General features: G+C 42.8%; 1 protein-coding gene across 1 annotated transcript; it reads right to left on the reverse strand.

Annotated features, from left to right (window-relative positions):
• Positions 1 to 467: 467 nt before the first annotated feature.
• tnfsf11 (TNF superfamily member 11) lies at positions 468 to 12,090 on the reverse strand. The gene is made up of 4 exons (XM_005816316.2): positions 10,752 to 12,090; positions 9,324 to 9,365; positions 4,570 to 4,690; positions 468 to 3,146 (listed from the first exon to the last, which is right to left on the reverse strand). The coding sequence occupies exons 1-4, from the start codon at positions 10,953 to 10,955 to the stop codon at positions 2,707 to 2,709; spliced, it is 807 nt and encodes a 268-aa protein (XP_005816373.1). The 5' UTR covers positions 10,956 to 12,090; the 3' UTR covers positions 468 to 2,706.
• Positions 12,091 to 14,281: the final 2,191 nt, after the last annotated feature.

Below are 14,281 nucleotides of genomic sequence, written 5' to 3' on the forward strand. Positions count from 1 at the left end.
TTGTTCAACCATAATTGAATAAAAAATTTTTGGAAAATGGTATTTTCTGTTGATTTTTCATTACCCAACTAATGTATTACAATAACATTGCAATACCTAGACTTTTTTTAATTCTGCCCCTAAAGATGAACCAAAGTATGAAAAAAGTAAAACCATTATAACTGATAAAAACTAAAGTAAGCTAATCAACATTTTACTAGTAAGTAATAAAAATGAGCAAACACCCTAAAACCTAAATAAAGCTAACTATATATATATATATATATATATATATATACATAAAAAACAACCAAATTATTATCATCCTTGTGTCTACCACAAGAAATTCCATATAAATACGCTAATATTTGTTGCTAAAAAATATGAGAAAAAAAAATCAGTGGGTATAAATATTTCTGCAATGTCTGCATCTTCCTGTGTGGTTCAATCATTGTAAAAACCGCACACTTAAACCGGTGCTACAAAAGCAGGATTTTATTAAAACTTACACAAACATAAATAATAAAAAGGGATGTGGAAAAACAATCAATGAAGCTCTTACAGGTATGCTACAGTCTTGTAGAACAATAATAAATCCATGTTGCTTTTTGGCTAGGTACGTACACAGAATTGTCAAAAAAATAAAATAATCAAGATACATAAATATATAATTTGAAATAAAGCCCCTGTGTTTTACAAACAAAACGTGTTTCTAATATTAACTTTAAGTGCTGCATAATGAATGTCAAACAGACAAAAAAAAATGTACATGATTTTACAGTGGACAAATCACTTTAACGATGACCTGTACCTCTATAGCTAATAAATAAATATTAAATGCATATTCCCATTTAGCTCGAGTTAGAGATAAATGAAAAATTTAAATTTAAGTTAAAAGCTGAACCAAACTCAGTTTGGTTCCCCTTGTTAAGGACAACAAGTCCATTCATGTCCTTTTACAGTCAGACAGTCCAGCTATCTTCATCGCTTCTTGGTTGTCACAATTAAAACAAGCAGGTGTCATTTCCTCTTTGGTTTTAATGACATTGTCAGGTTATTGCAGTTGATGGCAACATTAGAAAACTGGATGAATCTTTTGGAGGACACATTGGTTTTGTTCAGGTTGGTTTGGATTTTTTGAGGTAAGGTGTGTGAAGTTATTATCAGTAACAATACTCTTACCTACGGTAGACGGTCGTCATAGCGCCGTGAGTTTGATGGAAAGTAACTAAATCCCTTCGATAGGGCTGGACAATAAAATCAGTAACAAAGTATATTGTGATGGACACGTGATCAATATCAATAGATAATACGTCTGATAGAATATTCAATATATAGAATATACACTGAACTCTGATCCAGAACCAAACAACATTCTGGGGGGTGTAGGCAGAGGAAAAGGCATTAAATGCTCAACCGGTGGGTGGTATAAACTAACTAACTCGCTCTTTGGTTACCTAGCAACATCTTGTTGAGTAACCGGTGCAGTGGCAGTTTAAGGTGTTAAGACTGTGGATAAAACAGGAAAGGTCACACCACCAGTTTGGCAACATTTCAGATATTTAAAACAAAAAAAATAATAAATAATCATTGATATCAACCGATATCATCCAGCCCCACCCTGTAGTGGTGGAAGCTAACAAGCTAGTCAATCTGTTTTAGCTAACATAGGTGTTTAAATCAGCTCAAGCTGAAAACATTCAGTAGGACAGAAGCAGTTGTTGGGTCTGTTGTTGAACAACCTCCATGTTCCTTATTGGCGTCACCTTGGTGACCCAGCTGGGTGTATGAATCCACCAGATTCACCTCTTCAGCTCTGATTTTGCATTAGCTGTGTAAACATGACATGCTAACGTGTTTTCCAGGTCTCATAGTTTCACAATTATCCCAGCAGACTCACAGTCAGCTGCTTCACCAAGCCAGCGATTTATACCGTGTATCTGACTTATTAGCTTCCACCCCTTAGAGGACGTACTTATTTTTCCAACAAGTTCAGAGTTAAATATTTCTACAACCGATGAGAGAGACATTACTGATAATTACTTTAAAGAACCTCACTTCAATGCTGTGGCCTAACCTTTTAAGGTTTTCATTCCAACATTGAGAATGTAAGCACAACATAAGAATATTATCACCTGACTGCTCATTTCCAATTGAACCAATGTGAGGATGCCTTTTTCAAACCACCTAAAACTTTTAGGAAAACATTCATGCGCTCACTGCTGTGTCTGAGACACTGATAACTCTCTACCCTAGTGTCCTTCTGGACATTTTGCCCAACACTGAGCACCGAAAACTCCTTCCTGCCTCGAAGCTCACTTTCTTCGTTGCTCCCTTGTTGTTTGTATTACTAAAACATATACGGATGCTGACTCTATGTGGGACTCTGAGCCAAAATCCACTGGCATGCAAATTGCAGCACACTAAAAAAACGTCCTTTAAACTCCAGTGCTGGTAAATGTTTAATCAAGAAGCTCTGTGGGAAAGTAAAAAGGTTCCGTTTTTTAAACCCTTTTGTTTTTTGTTTTTTTTGTCTTTTTTAGTTCACCTGACAAAAGTCTCCAGGGCTGTTGGATGAAAGGCAATGTGGCGTACAACCAAACACACGTGGTGGCGTAAAACCGAAACCAAACTGGTTCGACAATTCAACATCACTGATCCCCTAAAAGTGGTTCCATCGGTTAGAAAAATGTTCAGTAGCATGTTTGCTCCGCCGGTGACAAAGTTTCAGTTACCCCACTTTACAGCCCCAAAGTACGTCCCTTCCGCCTCCTGGTCCAGCAGCCAAGCGTTAGACACTTCGACAAACAAGGCGTCTCCCTCCACCAGGGGGACCACTCGGCTCTGCTGGGCGCAGTACATGTTGTAACTCGTGTTGTTCCACTGCTTGGTGCTTCCCGTCTTCATCAGCAACACCTTCCTGCTGTTCTGTTTGATGCTCTTATGGTAGACGTACTGGATGAGCTGGGCCTTGCTCACGTCCGGAGGGCGCGTCCTGGCCTCGCGGCCCTCGTCTGGACCGCCAATGTTGTAGTAGCGGAAGCAGGTTTTCACGTAGACGTAGTAGAGGCCCGATTCCCTCACCAGCAGGTTCCCGTCATCGTAGCTCATTTTGTGGAGGTTTCCGTGCAGATCGTCCCACTTGATGTTGATCATGCTGTAGTCCTCTGCGAGATGACGAGAACAAAAAGAGTCAGAAAAGTTTACATTTGTTTGATTCTGAACAAAACCAGAATATTTGGTTGTTGGTATCAAACAAGTGTTGATGGATTATATGGTTTAGTTTGAGAAAATTGAAGTCAGAAACGTGGAGTTGACGTCGGACCACGTCATCAAGGCCAAAGTGCAAATAATAACTGAAAAAAAAAAAAGTTTCAGTAGCTACGTTTCTGTTAACCGTAAAATTGAGCAAAGTGAAATTCTGAAAATAAGCCTGCCTAATAGAAATGCAGATTCTGAAAAACACATTTTTTGATAAAACGTTTTTGCGCTAGGGTGAGGAAGTTTTTTGGCATTGTTGAATTTGATGTATTTCACAAAACTGCAACACTAACACCTTTTTAACATCACACAAATCACGTGATCAACGCCTGTACTGGCAGAAATGAAGAAGAAGACGACAGGAAGTGGTAGGAGGAAGATGGTTTGTTTTGGGGGGTGGGGAGTTTCATACCAGAGCTCTCACAGCATCACAAAGTTCATAAAAAGTTGTGTCATTCAAATGGGTTTAATCCATAGCTCTAAAGTAAAATCATTGACTACAATTTTCTGTTTTTTTTAACTTCTCAGTAAAAACAAAAACCAGAGAACAGTCGTTAGTTGGAGGGAAATTGCTAACCACGTGGATGAAAGCACTTCATAAGATTGTGAAATCATTGGGAAGCTATTGAAAAGAAAAGGGGAAAAAAAGAACATCATGCCCCCACTTATCTCTAAATCTAACATTAAATGCAAGCTAAATGTATAAGTCATTCAATTATACCATGATCAGCTAATGCACATCCATAAACAGTTTATGGATGTTTAGGTCTTGGTTTGCGGATGTTCCAAGTTGGAACAAGAATCAAAAAGGAATAAAAATTATGTTTTTATCATCTTTACTAAAACTATAAGATTCCACATTTGTTGTCAAATGGATGCAGAATGTAGAATTTAAGATGTAGAATGTGAGCATCTGAAATTTATACTCTGTAATATACTCTGTAGTAACTGAGTAGAAAAACCTTCTAATCTAATGGTCCGAATGGGAAATGGACATGTTTTGTGGTATGAATATAGTCTAACAAAACCCAAACAGACGGAATAATGAGAACATGTGGATGGATCAGTAAGGATGTAATTTATCCATTTGGAGATATTTAACAGAAGAGGACGTTCTTTTAGGACCAACAGACATCACGCTTAAGCTCTTGGAGGAGTTGGTATCCGATTTGGGTTTGACTGTGTTCCTACAGACACCCTAACGACATTACCACACATGGACAATGTTTGTGTATTTATTGGCAGTGCCAGCGGGGGGAGACAAAGCTTCCAGACTGCAAATTTACTACAAAAGTTCAAAGGAAGACATGTTACATTGGCTTGACTCACTCTTAGTGAACTCCTGAGGTGCTCTGATTGGTAGATGGGCGGAGGGCGTTGTGGCGTCTTTGGGAGGTTTGCACCTGACTTTTTTTCTTGGGTCTTTCAGGGCGTGCACCACTGGTTCACTCTGTAGAGAAAAACAAAGGCTAGTTCAGCAAACATCCACTCGTAAACCAAAAGGTCAAAAACCATCAGCAGTCGCCTGCGTTGCGTGTGTGCACGTCCTTTTGCGTGTGTTTGATTACAATTGAAGTTTGTAATTTGGAGCCCTGCAATTACAAGAAGCCTTTTCCTTAAGCAACAAAAAGATTTGGACATAACCTACCACAGCTTAGCTCTGCTTTCACTCTAAATGACAGGCTGCTTGTAATGGCTCTGAGTGGGAGTATACGCAGACGTTAAGCATAGGGGCGTCTATGGACTATATATCTGTGTATATCATCTTCCCTTCGCTAAGTCTCTTCTATGTCCGTGGTCGTATTTACAGCTGGAGGCCCCCGTGGCGAGGGGAACTTCTCGGAGTGGCTGAGCTTCTCCCAGATTTGGCATAAACCGTATTTGGACTGAGCAGGGTTGTCTTCAGGCAAGACCGAGCATATACACTCAACGAAAACATGGTTTCCATGCGAGTAAACACTTACAGCGCCGGAGCTGCCAAGTCTCCTACACTTCTGGCAAGAGTTTAACACATCAGGCTGAAGTGTTGTTTTCTGCCTCTACCTACATGATTGAGTTTACCCAAGAGACCACGAAGCGCAAGCGAAACGGGACTCCTAACGGTCTCCCACTTTGATGCATTTCTTCACATGTGCAAAGTTTTGCAGAAGCAAAATCCATGTGAAGATTTTGCAGTGATTGACAGATTGGGCTGTTATTACATCCCTAAAGATGTTTAAACTTGTTTTATGGGCTGAGGGTAGTTTCCTTCAAACCAGTAATTTCAGGAATCCTGGCACTGTTATCTCACCATAACTCAGTCATTATTGAAAAAATGCGATGGAATGGAAAGTGTAGATGAAAGGATTAGTGCTTTTTAAGCACTTGGAAACCACACACAGTCAGTCAGTCAGTCCAAAAACAGCTCAAAGAAACACTGTTAACATGGGTTTTGCAACAATGCAATGAGTTAATGTTGCTCTTAGCATTTTGTTCACAAGTCCACACAAACTGCTTCAGCTTAAGATTAGTGCTGTCATCCAAAAACAATTTGCTACACAAACATTTTTACAGAGCAGCGTCTTGGAATGTGACGGGCGGAAGAATCTAGCCAAGGTTAAGGAATAGCTGCTTCTCCTTGGAACCTTTAATTGTAGGATCCGTCCTAATTTGTGGTGAGGTAGCAAATATATAGTGCCTTGCTCAAGAATTCACATTTTCTAAAGTTGCAACTGCAAACCTCAGTATACTTTATAGGATATTGTTTGAACAAGTGAAGAGTGTGGCATGCATTTGTATATAGTCGGCTTGAGTTACTGTTTTGCAGAAGCTCCATTCACTGCAGCTACAGGCTGGGGGGAGTGTCTAGAAGGGTGGCATGCTAAAGTTACGATTTTATCTGACTTCCCTGCAATGAACTGAATGAAAATATCTGAAGCTAAGAAAGAGGGGCGGGGGACATTTTTTTTATCCTATATAAAATGGTCTTCAGTCTGAATCTGAAATGCTGATATCTATGTGCGCAACGAAGAAAGTGGTTGGCAGCTCTAGTTGCGGTGGCCAATCAGAAGGGCAGCCGGTACACAGCTACAGACCAAAATGTTTGCACCTTCTTTTCTTTTTTTTAAATAGCTCTTTATTTATAAACATTATTTCTCTACTACATTTAGGTGGGCTTTGACTGGGCCATTCTAACATGTGAATATTTCCCATTCCATTGGAGTTCCGGCTAAAAAAATGCTGTTTTTTAGCATTTAGCTACATCCCTCTTCCCATACACACTGCCAAGCTCTGCTTTCTCTCAAAAGAAGCTTTACATTCTTTTGTTGATGTTTGTTTGGTTTTGCTAACACCAGATTCCTGGAATGCCCAACACATAGTCAACAAGTTATTGTTTGGAATGCATAAGAAATGCCTGAGCCGCTCCTCTCTCCAGCTCCTCCAGAGTTCCTCCTGTCGGCCATGTCTTCCTGGTGCCCCTGAATTTTGAAGAGCGTGTAGCATTTCACAATTGTGCGCAACTTTGCGTTAGTCTCTCACATAAGATCCCAAACGAAACACGTTGATGTTGATGGTTGTAACTTGACTTAAAGTAAAAAGGGCTGGAGCAATAATGACACTTTTTGCAAGGCACTGCTCTTTTCCCTTGCGAGTGGAAGAGAAACCCTCTCTCCAGGAGACTGCGCCCGGCTACGGCTGACTTAGTTGCACATGCGCCGTCCTTGATCACCGCAGTGCACGCAGACTTCAACTCAGCCTTTTAACTGCTCACCACATACATCACTCAACATGTCTATTATGTTGACGAGTGGTTTCAGAGATCCTGCTCAAGAACAAAAGTCCTCTCACTCAAGAGCGCGGCCACCAAAGCGGACCGTCTCTTTTTGTGTTTCACAACGCAGCGGACTTCTTCCACAGATCTACGCACATTATAAACACTCAGATCATGAGCGGTGGCTGATTCACGGCCCTGCGTTCTCACCACCGACCACAGGCGTGCGGAGGCACCGCTGTCAAACAAAGTCCCTGTGCGGCTTCGGCGCTGACCCCTAGCTCAACGTGGTGAGGGTCAAGTGTCAACCTGATGCACCATAAAGCCCAGAACAATCACTTCCTGTACTCTTTGGGGAAAACAAAAACAGAGTTCCTCAGTCCAAGACAGGGTGGGTGGTTCCTCTCAGGACTCCACTAGGACCCTAACCCTCACCGTAAACCTAACCCACTAAGCTTTAACCCCAGTCCTTACCAGGGATAACCCAGGGCAAACAAGCGTGGAATTTCATGGGAACTTAAAGCATCATGGACAAAAAACGCAGAAAGCAAAGATCGTTTTATGTTGTTTCGCTTTCTCAATAGGCTGTGCTTTGGGTTGGTAAAAGCCCATGCCAAGAAAGGGCAGCAGCTTCCAACAGTTTGAAAAAAGGAGAAAAAAAATGACTTCAGCAATTAAGAATTCAACATCTGATGCCCGAAATGACTTCCAAGAAAACACTGCAACCGCTGACGCCAGCCAGTGAGAGGGCTGCAAACTTACTGTCCAGCGCACAGCAAAAGGGAAGCCGACGGAGTCGAGGAAAGAAAAAAATAATCTGAAGTGAGAAGCCCTTTTTTTATTGTCTCTGGAGGTGTTTGTGTTCCTGCGGTCTGACCTCGCTCCAGCCCCGCACAACCAGCTGGGGGTTTTGTGCTTGGCTACACAGGAAATACACCCGTGGGAAAATCATGACTCCAAAAAACTGCTGATGCTAATTCGACTCCTTTAAAAACACACCAGCGCGAGTAAATACGCTCTACTTCCTCCTTCGACGGCGACAAGGAGAAATACCTGGTGTGCTTCAAATCATTGCCGGAGCTACATCCGCCTTTGGGAGGTTGTGTTTGGCTCAGAAACTGATACTGGAGGCATTTCAAGATCCCAGCTGTTTTTCCAGGAACATTAATAGTAGAACACCGGCAGGCATCTGCATATGTGATGCAGTGCAATCATGAGAGGCGATGTAGTTTACTGGACTTCCATGAAGAGCCAATGTGGAAAAACAGAGCAGAACTTCATAGTTTTCTATGGATAAGTCTGTGACAATCACAAATTTTGCTGGACAATAAACTGTCCTAGTAATTACTGCAATAAATGGTAATATTGTTGTTTTGGGACCATTCTCAAGTACTGGGAAACTTATGCAAGTTCGACCAAAAAAACGTTCATTTTGTATGTTTTTTGATCGTTTGATCACCGTGATCAGATGATGATGGACTGAAGTGAGATGATGGACTCAACACTGGAACTGAAAGATGTTTTAAACATCCAAACAAAAACAGTACATAAAACGGAAATAAAAACCACACCCAACAGAAACCATCAATAAAACGGATTATAAAGTCTCTGTAAACAAAGTGGCCCTTCAAAAAAGTATTAACTTCTGGACTTAGACTGGGCCGTTGTAGCTAATGAACAAGTTTGATCTAACCGTAAGTGGACCCAAATATGACTTTCTTTCAAAAACAGCTTCCAAAGAACTAAAATGTACAACAAAAAGTTGTCCTGTGAACCGCATCAACCAGCTGAGCTGGGGATTTCTCCTCCACAGTTGCCATCTTGTCTGCTTCTCTGATCAACGCTCTCTTTCCCCAACCTTTAGCTTTAGGTGGAAGGTCATGTCTTGGTCAGTCCGTCCTCTCTCCGTGATCAGATGATGGACTGGACTGAGTTCTGTGAGATGTTCTGACCTAACCTCGCTTTAAGCTTCCCCACCACATCCTCCCTGACCCGTCTGCCGTGACCCTCCGTCTCCACGGCGTTTTGTTCTCTACGGAACCTCTGAGGCCAGAAACGGAACGTCTTAATTCACACACCCACACACACACACACCCACACACACACACACACACACACACACACACATGTGATTGGATTTTATTCATGACTTATTCCAGAAAAGGGCTAGAAGACTGTGTACCTTTTGTTCTACCTCTTCGCAGTTAATCAGTCATTTACAATCCTATGAGACTCAAGTGAAAATATCTTGAAGTTTGTGTTTGTAACAGAGCAACATGTGATAGATGTCAGCCAAAAGGGAAACACGTTAGATGAAGTTAGCCTGACTCACCTCCATCTCCAGGGAAGGACGGGAAGACGGTGACAGGTCCACCTGCAGAGAGAGAGAGAGGGGGGGGCAGGTTAGAACGGTGAGGGCCTCTCCAACAGAAAGGTGTCAGAAGAAGACAATCTCCAGCAGGCCTGTCAAAAAGTTTTGCGCGTGTCGGTGTGTGTGTGAGGGGGAGGTTGAATTATGTTCCACATGTTTCTCTGCTTTCCACTGCAACAAGCAAAATCAAATCCATACAGAAACGATGTTCCAGTCAGATCAGAGAGTTTCGTTTGAAACCAACTCAGACCAGCTCATGGCTTTGATTCCCCCCCCACCACCACCGTCAGGAAGCTCCACGGGTGGAGGTCTGCTTCTGAGCTCTGAACAAACAAGCGGTGCCAAATTCAGTTCAACCCTGCATCACAATCCAGAAACACCTTCCTCAACCTTCCTTCTCCTCTCTCTCCCATCCCTCTTTCTGTTTTTAAAGACTCTATCCCCCCTATACCCACATTTTTACCCACATAGCCCACCAGAACACTGGAACCAATTTGTCAGGGTGCCGGAGGGCAACAAACGCTCCCCAGGTGAACTCTGAGGATCCTGACATAGCGGACATGCGGTCTGCTCTCTTTGCTTGTTGTGACATGACAATTATACAACAGCGAGACCGCTGTGTAGCTAGAAAGAGACAGCCGAGGACAGAACTTGATGAATAGCTATTTTTGAAGCATTTGTACCCTAGAATAAGGGCTCTGCATTCCTTATACGAGCAACAATGTTAAAAAAAAACAACAACCAAAAAACACTTGAACTCGGTCAGACCTCTCTGGAAAAAACAGCTCTGCTTATCCTTCAAAGTTTACAACTCGTGACTCATAAATGGCAATTGGAAGCCGCTGATGGCATGTAAACACGCGCATGAGAGCCGACAGGCTCAAGTGAAAACATCTGCGAATCTGCAAACAAGGCGAGGAAGACGTAGGACGCCTGCTGGAGATGTCATCTGAGCGCCGCGGCGGGGGAGAGTGACTCGGGCGACCGCGCGCGCATCTCTCCCAGTGGAAGTTCGCCTGCCAGGGGCTCGCGCGATGCCACCAGGCAGCTCGGTGTGCGCGTGCAAGGAGACGCAGCAGGGCGCACCGAGGACTGCACTTTGTCTCACGCCGCCTGGGCTCCCTGCACGGCAGCGGGTTGCTTCACTTCTGAGAGAACACACCGCCCGCTTCATAAAGCCCGAGCTCTGCTTATCTCTCGCTTTATGGCTCTCTGGGGAGTTATTGCGCAAAGAGCCCAGGTTTTTGTTGTCGGACTATCTGAACTCGCTCGTTGACAAAGGTTTTGAAGAATGGTTTTCTCTCTCTCTCTCTCTCTCTCTTTTCTTTTTCTTTCTCCTTTTGCAGAGCCCGATCGCATTCGCCAAGCGCGATGCTTCAGTGCGCCTACCTCGTGCAGGTAACCGGTCAGGTGCAACAAGATCGCGACGCTGGAGGCCACCTGAAGTATTCCCATAACAGCCAGGGTCCCGATGAACAGCGATCGGTAGGTCGGCTCCGAGCTCGGCACCGGCGGGAAGCGCTGCTGCCCGGCCTCGACGTCCATGGCGTTCCGCAGGTAGGCCCGGTACTCGCTGCTGTGCGTAGCTGCCATGGCGCGCGGCTCCGTCTGCTCTCTGCTTTTCTGCGATTCAGCCCCGGGGACGTGCTCCCAGACTCAGAGCGCAGGAAGGAAACAAGAGTCAGCGAAGAGTCCCTGCGCGTCTGCAAGTGGAGGGGCGGAGGGGCGGGCTATAGGGAGAGCGCTCAGCCAATCACGGGGGACCTTGGCGATGGAAGCGAAACAGACCGCGAACCGGGTCGACCTGAGTGCCGCTGCCGCTGCTGCTGCAGGTGAAGCGGGCTCTTTATGGCTGAGATGTGGATGCGGCCCACGCCTCTCCGTGGCGTCCACACCCCTGATGACACACACACACACACACACGCACACACACACACACGAACACGGTCTCAGAGACTGAGGCTGGACTCCGGAGACGCAGCGGGGATGGAAGCAGATGGAGTAAGAGGAGAAATCAGAGCTGCTTTAATCTCTGCGATATTAATCTGTGCAGAAAACATGCGGGCAAAAGGCTGGTCGGTTCATTTAGAGTCTGATTTAGTCCGGACTTTAAAACACTTTTAGATTATGTTTCCCAAACAAATACTGATTTTCTTTTTCCAACGCCACCAGGGCCGGCCCAAGTCTTTTTGGGGCCCGAAGTAGATTTTCATTTTTCCCCAAAACCAACAACTCAACAACAGATGTTTCATAGTTCCTACAGGTTACTCTATGTGTGTAACATGCCTGTTATCATTAGTAATTTGTAATTAGTTTACATGAGGTGTTATTATGACTTTAGACTGTAGAGGAAATATAAAATAAATTGGATTTAGAAATGCAGTGAGTTTTCTAAGCATGCCATAGAATTTTAACTATGTGAACAGAACATCACCTGATTAACACTAAATGTACAGAAAACAAGTTTGATATGTTATATTAACCCAACAGTGGCAGCAGCAAACAGCAGGCAGATATTGAGCCATTATTTGTGTAACAACATTAAAAATAATATAAAAATAGTCTTTTGGGTGTAAAAGCATTTAGTTATACATATGTAGAGCTTGGTGCTCTTGGGGGCCCCCTGGTGTGGGGGTTGCTTAGGGCCCCCACACCAGGGGACCAGTTCTCAATGCCACAGTTAGAAACTTTAATGATTTTTATGTAACTACTTTATTTAATTTGATCTTTTTTGATTTCCTTCATTTTAATTATCATTTGTATTATCTTCTGTTCTAATAATAAAATTAAAATAATAAATGTTCTTGCTGTATTCCATCTGCAATATTCTACTGTCTTCTCTGCTTTTCATTCTGGAAGGCTTTTTTTTCATGACAGTACTTTAGCAAAGTGTACTTTGCTATTAAACATGTTGGCTTTTGCTTGTTTTTCATTTTTTGATGCAGCAATCATTGATCAAATTGGTAACTTTATTTCCTTTTAATGAGTCCAGTGAGATGTTTTATTTTTATCTTTTTTTTTCACTCCCGATGAATAACTCTATTCAATATTTTGGTGCACCAAGTAAATCAGGGCCAGTATCGCCAATACTGATACCAATACCGATACTTTTTATCACTTACGTTTGATATGTTGATATTTAGGTGGCTTTGAAGTTCTTTCTTTGAATTATTATTTTTTTAAACCTAGGAGACGCACATTTGGTAAACTTTTATCCAAAGCAAGAGCAAAACAGAACAAATGTTTCTGCACTGCTTCCTAAATGAAGTGGGGGGAAAAAAGATCAAAGCATCTACAACACAAAAATGAAATAAAATTTTAAGGGGGTTATCTGAAACTAAGGTATCAATATTAATAGGCTCGTATTGATCCGATACTGACTTGGTATCGATACTGTGGATATTTTGGATTGAGCCGCCAACCTGTACTGGCAGTACAGGTGGCAGTAGCCAGTGCAGGCAGTTGTTGCATTTGTTGGCACCCAGGCTGACAGAACCAGTTTGCTAGGCACATTGGGCCTTGTTTGTTTTGGAATATGTCTTTTTTTTGTCCTAGTGAATGACATATTTATGATTATTAGTTCAGTTAAATTATTTTATTGCAAAAACACTTGTGCGTAACGTCTGTTACTTGTTAAAACGTTGCTGAAGTGGAGGCTTAAAGTCAGATTCCTGTTGTGTTTTGACAGGAGACTTTGCCTCCAGCTGCTTTCCTGATAAACTGATGCCGTTTCACCTGTTGCTTTTTTTCTTTTTTCTTTTTTAAATAGTCCCTGCTATCTGGGATGTTTCCTTCATGCTTTAATCAAACTTTTTTTTTCCATTTGAGCTGGCGGAAAAAAATAATAATTCCCTGGCAGGACCCAAAGCTCATTTGGAATGCAACAGCCAGGTTATGACAGGATGGGAACCCAGCCTGGTCACATCAATCTTCATAGATGAGAACGTCTTTGATTATTATTTTTTTTAAAAACAAGTTTTTCTGCATTTGTATGATTGTGGATGAACATGGTTCATTTAAATGAAGCTCAGCTTCATGATTTTCCTGTGGAACGGGAATGTGATAAGCTTCTGCATGCTTGTAAAGATAACGTTTAAAGTCAGTGAGCCAACAAGCAGAGTACGTGTGTGATCTCATCAATCTGTGGTACATGCTGGGAGAAAAATCTGTATTTAAAGAGACAATAGCATGTTCAGTTGTTTTTATTTTTTAAGCTTCACATCATGTTATAATGTTTTGCACGGGACTAGCAACACAGACAGTCTCTGTGATTATTACAAATAGCATGTGGTCCCATAAGGCCTAACCCTCTATAATCACCCTGAATAAACCAGCTCTGCAGTAAAACATGGTGGTGACAGGGTCATGCTGTGGGGAGGCTTCACTTCAGCAGAGACAAAGACACCGGTCAGAGTCCAGGGCAAACCTGGACAAAAACCGGTTTCTGCTAAAGACCTTTGACCCGGCTGCAGGTTCACCTTCCAGCAGGACAACAACCCTAAACGCACGACCAGAGCTGCAGTGGAACGTTCTAGACTGAAGTAACCTCATATGACTGAGTGGGACGATTAAAGAACACGTATAAGTTCATTAGAAAATCTGTGCCGAGACTCTGACTGACCTTCAGCTATTTTACAAAGAAGTCTGCAGAAAAACGTCAGTGTCTGAAGGAGCGAAGCTGGAGGAAAAGCTGCCGCAGCAACAGGTTGATTCCAGAAAATATTGACTCAGCAACTTTGGAGAAGGTCCGGTCTCTTAGCTTCGGCTTTGACGTGGAGCAAGTTGGTGAGGTAGCCTGCTAATGGAGGGCATTGTGGGTAAGAAGGAGGACTTTGTCGTGGACACGTTGAGGGACAGGAAGTCAGGGCTGCTTCTGGAGAACTGGAGGTGACGTGGTCAAGAGATCCGGTGTGGGAAAC

The sequence above is a fragment of the Xiphophorus maculatus genome, chromosome 7 (genome assembly GCF_002775205.1).
Source record: "Xiphophorus maculatus strain JP 163 A chromosome 7, X_maculatus-5.0-male, whole genome shotgun sequence".
NCBI classification, from domain to species: domain Eukaryota; kingdom Metazoa; phylum Chordata; class Actinopteri; order Cyprinodontiformes; family Poeciliidae; genus Xiphophorus; species Xiphophorus maculatus.

Bases quoted from the DNA above. Each gene is read 5' to 3' on its own strand.
- tnfsf11 (XM_005816316.2), bottom strand. From the start codon at position 10,955: ATGGCAGCTACGCACAGCAGCGAGTACCGGGCCTACCTGCGGAACGCC. The intron at 9,366-10,751 runs GTAGGCGCACTG...CTCTCTCTGCAG, and splicing joins TGACCGGTTACCTGCACGAG to GTGGACCTGTCACCGTCTTC. The intron at 3,147-4,569 runs GTGAGTCAAGCC...GTCATCTCGCAG, and splicing joins ACCTCAGGAGTTCACTAAGA to AGGACTACAGCATGATCAAC.